The sequence below is a fragment of the Chiloscyllium punctatum genome, chromosome 37 (genome assembly GCF_047496795.1).
Source record: "Chiloscyllium punctatum isolate Juve2018m chromosome 37, sChiPun1.3, whole genome shotgun sequence".
NCBI lineage: Eukaryota > Metazoa > Chordata > Chondrichthyes > Orectolobiformes > Hemiscylliidae > Chiloscyllium > Chiloscyllium punctatum.
Genome location: NC_092775.1, coordinates 31549432 through 31559353, shown reverse-complemented (window position 1 = coordinate 31559353; position 9922 = coordinate 31549432). Strand labels below are relative to the sequence as shown.

The 9922-nt window shown below is 39.9% G+C and overlaps 1 protein-coding gene across 1 annotated transcript in view; it reads left to right on the top strand.

Annotated features, from left to right (window-relative positions):
* Positions 1 to 766: 766 nt before the first annotated feature.
* Positions 767 to 9922, top strand: part of LOC140462972 (partitioning defective 6 homolog beta-like) — an 87019-nt gene continuing 77863 nt past the window's right edge. Inside the window, exons 1-2 of the mRNA XM_072556542.1 lie at positions 767 to 1120; positions 7460 to 7682. Of these exons, the coding sequence (XP_072412643.1) occupies positions 1058 to 1120; positions 7460 to 7682 (286 nt within the window). The 5' untranslated portion in view covers positions 767 to 1057. The remainder of the gene's footprint in view (positions 1121 to 7459; positions 7683 to 9922) is intronic.

The window sequence follows — 9922 nt, the reverse complement described above, 5'->3', positions numbered from 1 at the left end:
GTAATAGGCCAGCGCGGGGTGTCCAGGTGGAAATGTGTGTTTTTATATTTTTACAAGTCACCTGTATACTCCATTTTTACCCTTTTCAAGAGCATCAGTCACTTTGTGATAGCGAGGAAGGAAAATTGAGTGTTAAACAATTGAGAATGAATAGGTTCTGCAGAGGACCAACAAAACAGGAAAATAAATCCTGAAAACATCAAAATCGTCAGTGAAATTGTTTATAATTATCTTTAGCCACATGTATTTCATCGAAGAATGAAAACCAATTAATACAAATTTAAAATTCATAGCACTAAAGATCCTTTAGTGAAAGCGAGGTATTTATTTAAGTGCTGATAAAGCGGACTAAATCTAAATGGTATTCTTTAATTTTAGGCTTACTTGTATTTATCAGTGAAGTTCGAATAATTATGCCGAACACATAGCAGAAGTTTCAAAGTTGTTCGCTGAAACTTTTGCCTGAGCTGTGACCTATACCAGACACCTGCTCACTCGAGGCATTTGTGATACCTGGACCCATCACCGACGCTTCGAATCCGCGAGGTGGTGTCAACCGCCGCCGGGCGGTCGCGCGCATTTAAAAATGCACGTTGGGCAGGCGGACAATGAAACGAGCGAGCGCCCGCTTGAAATGTTGCAGCGGGCTGGGTGCACGCACACACACACACACAGGTGAAACCGAGGCTGGGTTTCCGGGGCGAGTGACGTCTTCTGGTAACGAAGTCTAGAGTCTGCGGGTCGTTAGGAGGGGAGGGTGCGCGAGGACGCGCTGCGGGTGGGCGGAGGAGTCGGGCACGCGCAGCCGCCAGTCACCGGCTGGAGGCCGAACAGCGGCGGCTGGAGGCGGAGGAGCCCCTGCTCGGACGAGTTGGGCGAGGATCTTGAGATTGGTCCCCGACCTTTCGTATACCTTACTTCCCCCGCCCCCCCCCCCCCCCCCCCCACCTCCTTCCCCCAACTCCCTCATTACGCCCCAGGCCGATTCAAATCGTTGCCCTTGGAAGGTCGGGGTGAGCAGTTGGCACCAAAACGGACAAGAAACGTTCTTCCGAAAATGATCAAGACTCATCACCGGACGCCGTCCAGAAGCCTGGAGACCGTGGAGGTGAAGAGCAAGGTGTGTGCGTAAAAGGAGGCGCAATGTGCGAGGAAAGCAGGAGGGAGCTTCGTGCTTTGCCAGTCAGTAGCTATTGGGGAATTAATCCCAGAGCCTCGGCCAGTGTTGGCACAGGATCTGTCAGCAAGCTGCTGAGGCCAAGGTTCAATCTGACGGCCAGACACAGGCCTGCTTCAAATGGAGATTTTAGAGCGATAATTTATATTTTTCTTATGGCAGACAGGTCGTTTCTCCGTTCTGAGTTTACTGGAATTGGAGCAGGTGACAGCACAGTTCAAGGAAGTAATAAAGACATTAAGATCTTTCAGAGAATAGCCGGCGGCTGTAACAAGTTTTATTTTTGCGCAGTACATTGCGTGTTGTTTTTAATGCTTCTTGCTTTGTAAGAAACTTCGAAGAGGCTTGTAAATGCCAATAGAAAGCAATTAGCGATGTAGTTAAAAATCTGTGTTCCCAAAGGATTTGTCTGGAAGCTCGCTAAAGTGGAAAGGGAATTTTGACTATCCTAGGCAAAGTTGATAGGTAACAACCCTAAAAGTCAGCACCAGGTGCGCACATTGTTACAAAAATTTTCTTGTTCAGTTTGTCAGATCCCTCTAATTATGCTTCAATTTCTGTGTGAATTAATGCAGTTAAACAAACTGAAAAAGTATATTAAGTTGTCAGCATGAAAATTCTTGAATGAATTATTTTTTTGAGGGAAATATAGTCTGTCCAAACAATTTGGCTATTTTATCATAACATTGGTGACCATTGCCCTAATTGTGTATACTTAACTACAGCTTCAGCTATGTCCAAAACCTTTTACATCACATAAATGACTTGCTTGATGGCAGCCTCCTTAATTAGACCATATTTCCGATGTGCTTAATCTTTGTCTGATGTCCAGAAGTGTGTGGACTCCCAATTAATCCTAGTCACAAACATGAATATGTAAGAAACTCCTATTTCTTTTCAAATTGAAGGTAGTAAATGTACTAATGTTCTATTAGCTTCAAATTAAATGTGCTTCTAATTTATGAAGCAATTTGACAAATGCGATTGCAGACTTTCATTTGAAACAAATCCTTGTTGTGCAAATCTTAAGAAATTGCTGTAGGTTTGATCCAATGATTTGAAGAGAAATGAAGATTTTTTTTTGTATTATAAAATTTGTCTGATCTAAAAATTTTAATGGTTAAATGTCAGAGTGTTAATTGCACAGTAAATGAAGAAAGGAAGTATAGTGCATGACCTTGGGTCATCCCACTTGGCTGCAAATCTGGAATTAAGAGTGTAATGATGACCATGAACTGTTGTCATTTGTTGGAAAAACCAATCTGGTTCAATAAAGTCCAGTAGGGAAGGAAATTGTCATTCTTGCCTGATTTGGCCTAGATGTAACTGCAAACCCCCTCAGTAACATGGTTGATGCTTAACGACCAACTGGGTAGTTATTGCTAGTCTACCCAGTGAAGCATGAATAAATTTAAAAAAAAACAGAATTTTAACGTGATAGCTTCTTGTGTATTCCAGTAAAGTGACCTGCTTCAGGGTGTAACTTTTAGTTTTTATTTATTGGCTTCTGTTCTATTCTTAACATTCTGGATGCATTGAATTCATTGCCTTTTTTAAGTCTCATGGTTTTGAAATGCATGATATGCTTTTTAAACTTGAAACATCTAGGATATTGTCATGTCTATAGGTGAACTAGAGTATTTGCCCTTTTCAAACTTTTATATTTGTAGAAATAAAACAACATAATGTTATTATTGATAGACTATTGTTCTGTAACGCTTGTATTCTATATTTCAATTAAATTGTAATGGTGCATAATTATCATTGAACTTTACACACTGGGATAAAAATACGTAGGTTAAGATCTTAAACCCCTCCCACCCATGGAAGTCTTTGTACAGGACAGCACTTTATTTGTTAATCCATGATCAGCATTGATACTTGGCTCATTCTTTTTGTATGTATGAGCAGCCACTGTTTTCAGAGCCTACCTATGCATTCTAAATGCAGAAATCAGTATGACATGTAAAATGACAATTCTTTTGCAAATTCTACTTGAAGTATTTTTCTTCTGTATAAACAATCTTCTTTTGCCACAATGTAAAGAGACATTTATATTTGAATGAAGTGTCTTCACAATTTGTGGATATTTTGTTCAGGTACGTAGTAATTCTTTGGTTATCACCCAACTGAAGGCAGGCCACTTTTGCCTCTGTTTATCTGTTATGACGTGATTCTTGCCCCACCATTAGTTTAAATAGTGCTGCTATTACACAATTTTCTTATACCACGGGATTGCATGAGAACAGAACTATCATGTTATAGCAGAACTAATTGTATCTTAAGCTAATGGACACATTTTGAGAAAACCTGGTATGTAGATAATGTGTGGTCCCAAGGAAAAGCCAGTTTATGTCTGAAGATGTGGATCTTGATCCCTTTAACATTGAGATGGGTATTTTTGTTTTTGAAAAAAAGCAGATTGTAGGTCATTTTATTTTAACGTATTGTGGACTGACTCAAGCTATTTTGGAATTTTCCATAGTGTTAAAATGTGAGCAAGTTCTCGGAGCAGGTTATAATAGCCTGAAGCCCCATCTGAAAGGTGGAAGCTATAAATAATTTTTTTTTCAACTTATTTAGTTCCAGAACATCAACCAGGCAAGGGAGATATTCTAGGAAGTGAAATGCAGAATGACTTTGAATTAAGTGCGGTGGAGGTATGTGTTCTGAGTGCCCTCTGTAGCTCTCAAGGAAAACTAGGAATGGGAAATAAATGTTGGTCTGGTCAGTGGCACTTATCCTGTGAGTGAACATTTCAAAATTCTGTGATGTTGGAGGGGATTCTGAGGGACAGAATTTATAAGTATTTGGAAAAGCAAGAGCTGATTAGGAAGAGTCAATATGGTTTGTTGTGTGGGAAGTCATGTCTCACTAACTTGAATAAATTTTTCGGAAAAATGACAAAGAAGATTGAAGGCAGAGTTGTAGACATTGTTTATATGGACTTCAAGACATTCAAGGTTCCACTTGGTAGACTGGTTAGCAAGGTTAGATCATATAGAATCCAGGGAGAGCTAGCCAGTTGGATAAAAATTCTCTTGAAGGTAAGAGACAGAGAGAGTGATGGGAGAGGGTTGCTTCACAAACTGGAGGCCTGTGACCAGCAGTGTGCCGCAGGTATTGGTACTGGGTTCAGTGGTTTTTGTCATTTATGTAACTGAATATGGGAGGTGTGATTTGGAGATGCTGGTGTTGGAATGGGGTGGACAAGGTCAGAAGTCAGATGACACTGGGTTATGGTCCAACAGGTTTATTTGAAATCATGGTTTTTTGGAGCGTTGTCCTTTTATCAGGTGAAGTCTTCATCTGACAAAGGGGTGATGCTGTGAAAGCTTGTGATTTCAAATAAACCTGATGGACTATAGAAAGTATGGTAAGTTTGCAGATGACACCAAAATTTGGTAGTGTAGTGAACAGTGAAGAAAGTTTACCTCCGAGTCAAATAAGGACCTTGCCAATTGACTGAGGAATGGCAAATTAACTTTAATTTAGATAAAAGTGAGGTATTTTATTTGATAAAACAAATCAGATCAGGACTTGTATCCCTGGGATGCAAACAAAGGGACCTGGGGTACAGGTTCATAGTTCCTTGGAAGTGGAGTCACAGATAGACCGGATGGTGAAGAAGGTGTTTTAGCACGCTTGCTTTCCCTGGTTAGTGCACTGAGTATAGGAGTTGGGACATCATGCTGCAGCTATACAGGACATTGGTTAGGCTACTTTTGGAATACTGTGTTCAATTCTGGTCTCCTTGCTATAGGAAAGATGTGAAACGTGAAAGGGAGCAGTTACCAAGAATGTTGCTGGGATTGGAGGGTTTGAGCTAGAGGGAGAAGCTGAATAGACTGGGGCTTTTTTCCCTAGAGCATCAGAGGCTGAGAAGTTTTTAAAATCATGAGGGGCGTGGATAGGTTGAATAGCCACAGTCTTTTTCCCAGGATAGGGGAAAGTCCAAAACTGGAGGGCATATGTTTAAGGTGAGTGGGGAAAGATTTAAAAGGACGTGAGGGGTGACCTTTTCATGCAGAGGGTGGTGCATGTATGGAATGAGCTGCCAGAGGAAGTGGTGGAGGCTGGTACAGTAGCAACACTTAAAAGGCATCTGGATGGGTATATAAATATGGAAGGGTTTTAGAGAAATATGGGCCAAATACTAGCAAATGGGACCAGATCAGTTTAGGATATCTCATTGGCATAGATGAATTGGATCAAAGGGTCTGTTTCCACATGGTATAACTCTGTGACTGTGCTGTCTTGCTTTAGTGTCCAACATACTTATCTGAAGCTAGTGGAGGGAGAAAGGGTCTTTTAGTATCATGTACTGCATTGTTTGGGTTATAGTTTTCAAACACATAGGTAAAGGTTATAGGGTGACTACCCTATCTCTTCAACACCCACTCCGTTCCCTAACCCCAGTTGCCCACTCCTGGTTCGTGGGCCTGATGCGTGGACTCCTGGAGTGGCTGTGTGGCATCAGTTGCGGTGATAGCTGAAATGGGACTCCTGGCTATGGGAGACATGGAGCGTGGGCACTTTTGGCAGCGTCATGTTGTTGACTGTGGCTGTGTTAGTGCCTGGAGTGGGACCTCCTGGCTGCGGTGGGCCTGGAACGGAGACCTTGCTGAAGTCCTGGAGCTGTGTTTAGGACTCTGGCTGAAGAACTTTATTTAGTGCTTTCTTTTTATTCTTTTGTCAAAATGGCACCAGATGGTGGAGACAGAACACCTTTTACTCTATTCCCATAGAGGGCAGAGGTTTAGGGTGAGAGGAGAAAAATTTAAAAGGGACCTAAGGCACAATTTTTTCATGCAGAGGGTGGTGTGTGTATGGAATGAGCTGCCAGAGGAAATGGTGGAAGCTGGTGTAATTCCAACATTTAAATGGCTTTTGGATGGGTAAATGAGTAGGAAGGGTTTAGAAGGATATGAGCCAAGTGCTGGCAAATGGGACTAGATTGGTTTAGGATATCTGATCAGCATGGACGAGGTGGACCAAAAGGTCTGTTTCCGTGCTGTACATATCTATGACTCCATATGATAACAGAATGAATGAATGATTTGTAAATTGGAATTTCAAGGAGATCTTTTATTAATGCACATTGCAATTTTTTTCATTTATCCTGTAAAAACTTTAGTTATAGATGTAAATACAGTAGTACTCCCAAAGAACAATACATATATGCTTATGTGAAACATACTTATGAGAAATCTGATTCATGATATGGTGGATAATGGGAAGAAGGACAGTGAAGCAATTCTTTTAAAAAGTTTTGCATGTTGATATTATAAGCTGTTTGCATCGTGTTGATGTGTATACTATCAACTCTACTGTTTATAAATAGTTGTCATTATTTCTAGTTTCTTATTTTCACATCGCTTTCTAAAATATTTTACTGATGGAGCACGAACGAAGAAACCTATGCCAGTCATTACTTCCAAAAGTGTTGTCAAAGATAGCAAAGTAAATGTTCTTTAGAGTCATAGAGATGTACAGCACAGAAACAGACCCTTCGGTCCAACCCATCCATGCCAACCAGATATCCCAACCCAATCTGGTCAATTTTTATGCATTTGATACTTCTGAACCTAGCAGAAAATTATTTTGCTGTTTCTGGTTTTCTTTGCTTTCATTGTTATCTGGATTTCATTTGCTGTGACTTTCCACAGGCAAGCTGCAAAAGAATGTTTGCATCCTCTCAGTCCACTCCAGTCCTATCTAGGTTGGATACGTTAGTGCATTCCTGTGATTACTAAAGAATGTCTACACAGTGTATGGCAGTTTAGTCCTGTTTTATTTCTTTTGACAAATTTTAATTTTAAAACATTTCATTTTCTAAATACAGCTTTTTTTTGTTAGCACTTTTCATATAAGCTGCTTGATAGTAACCAAAAAACAGATTTTTGTTTTAGAAGCAATCATAAGTGTGTTTGATAGATTTTAAAAATTGAAATAATACTGGTTTGACCGGTTATGCCACGTTGATTTATACGTTTACTTAAACACATGTTCCAGTAAATTCCTTGGTTGTTCTCTGGATCGCCCTCTAACTTTGTGAAGTCAATGGGAACTGACAGTGTTTTACCAGTTTGATGCAGATTAAGAAATCCTTGTGGAGTCTGTTCTTTGCCGAGTGACCCAAGGAATACATAATCTAAGGGATATGTGTTACTGTACATTCAGTTTTAAATATTCTGTCTGAATTTCAAATATTAGCTTCCTAATGGTTCAAACTTGTACCACTTCGCTTCAGTACTTTTTCTTCCTTTTTTACTTATTTAGTTTGGGGCTGAATTTCGGCGCTTTTCCTTGGATCGATCCAAACCTGGAAAATTTGAAGAGTTTTATGGATTATTGCAGCATGTCCACAGAATTCCAAACATTGACGTGTTAGTGGGTTATGCTGACATTCATGGGGATTTGTTGCCGATAAATAATGATGACAACTATCTGAAGGCAATTAAGACAGCAAACCCACTTCTCAGGGTATTTCTACAAAGAACAGGTAAGAACATTTTAAAAGAATGGTTAATAGCTGTAAGTTGACTCTTCAGGTGCAGTGCTTGTTTTGTGTTAGCAGTAATAGAGGGAACTACTATGACCAAAACAAATTTGAGGTCATGGACAAAGATTGATCCTCCTAGTCTGTAACAGAGTTGGCTGATTTGAATATAATAAATATTTCAATATCTTGATTTTTAAATGTTTAATATTCAAATCTAATTTGTCTTTAATAAATTATTCTTTGTTTCTATGCAACTATAATTCTAATGCCAGTGCTTATTTTGTATATGCTAATCCGTTAGAGCATTAAATATTTTGTGTTCTCTCATAAATCTGCATGGTCACACAGCAATCCAGAAGTTTCATGTGAGTGAGCATGAGTTGGATCCTTTAAGTTAGCAGGCGTATGTGGCTGTACAAAACGGTAAGGGGGCTCATGGACTTAAATGAGTAGGTCACACAAAAAAAACAAGAAAACACAAGAGTCTGGTGTTTTTTTTCCTCTTCCCTTGTCGCTTTAGAAAAGAAAAAAATAATTATCTGATTCATTTATATTCTGTGGCTTCAGTAAAACGCCAGACTAATAGCTTAATGGGTAATTGTGCTAATGCTGAAAGCACTTTTTCCCTTGCTAACCCCAGATTGAAAAGAGGTGATGTTGCTTGAAGTTTTGGATGTGATTAATGAAGCACATGACATCAATACTGCAGTCAGGCCTGAAAAGAAAACTTAGCAAATAAACAGGGTAAAACATGCACAGCTGCAAGCCAGGACAACTATGTAAATTATGATTTTGACCTAATTAACATTAATGTGGATTTTTTTTTTGGTTAATTCAATTGCTTCAGTTCTTTTGTAGGTTTAAGTATAACTGGCACCTCAGAAAATACTATATCTTTGATGTTTTGAAATAAGGTTAAGTGACCATAGTCCCAGAAGACTGCTCTCTCATTGGACAGAGGTGACCGGCGATGGTTTAGCCTGAGGAGCACCATGCTCCAGGCATGCGCAAGATTCTAAAGATGGGACCTTCATGGTAATCTTAGGTACAGAAATTTAGTCTGCGCTTGGCGTCATTCTGCATCACCAAACCAGCTATCTGGCAAACTGAGCGATCAGAGCCTCTGATTTTTAAAATACTTAACTTGGTTAGTAGATATACTGTACAGAAAACAAGTTATCAGACCATTGCAACTGCAAGGCTACATATAGACTTGGAAACCATCAGCAGAAGGATGTGAAATTTGTTTCAAATTCAGTGCATTTAATTTAAACCTTAAATTTACCAATGAGCAAAAGGTGAAAGATTAGTGGTAATCTGTTAAGGACAGGAATAGATTTGTTTATCATTAGTAGGACAAGGTTTTCAAACATTCAGCCTAGGCTCTCTGATAAAGGATGCCTGCCTTGAAGTTTTCCTCCTCTCTCTCCAAAAATCTCAGGGAGTCCCTCTCCCACTGCACGGGTACAGCTGAGAACAGAAGTGAGTTAAACAGTCAGGGCAGGCAGGGACAAGGTAGGACTAATAAATTAAACTGCAATTATTTGAATGCAAGAGGGCTAACAGGGAAGGCAGATGAACTCAGGGCATGGTTAGGAACATGGGACTGGGATGGGCAGGACTGGCAGCTGAATGTTCCAGGATACAAATGTTACAGGAAGGGAGGCAAAAGAGGAGGGGGAGTGGCATTTTTGATAAGGGATAGCATTACAGCTGTGCTAAGGGAGGATATTCCTGGAAATACATCCAGGGAAGTTATTTGGGTGGAACTGAGAAATAAGAAAGGGATGATCACCTTATTGGGATTGTATTATAGACCCCCCAGTAGTCAGAGGGAAATTGAGAAACAAACTTGTAAGGAGATCTCAGGTGTCTGTAAGAATAATAGGGTGGTTATGGTAGGGGATTTTAACTTTTCAAACATCAACTGGGACTGCCATAGTGTTGAAGGTTTAGATGGAGAGGAATTTAAGTGTGTACAAGACAACTTTCTGATTCAGTATGTGGATGTACCTACTAGAGAAGGTGCAAAACTTGACCAACTCTTGGGAAATAAGGTAGGGCAGGTGACTGAGGTGTCAGTGGGGGAGCACTTTGGTGCCAGTGACCATAATTCTATTCATTTTAAAATAGTGATGGAAAAGGGTAGACCAGATCTAAAGTTGCAGTTCGAAATTGGAGAAAGGCCAATTTAGATGGTATTAGGCAAGAACTTTCAAAAGGTGATTGGAGACAGATGT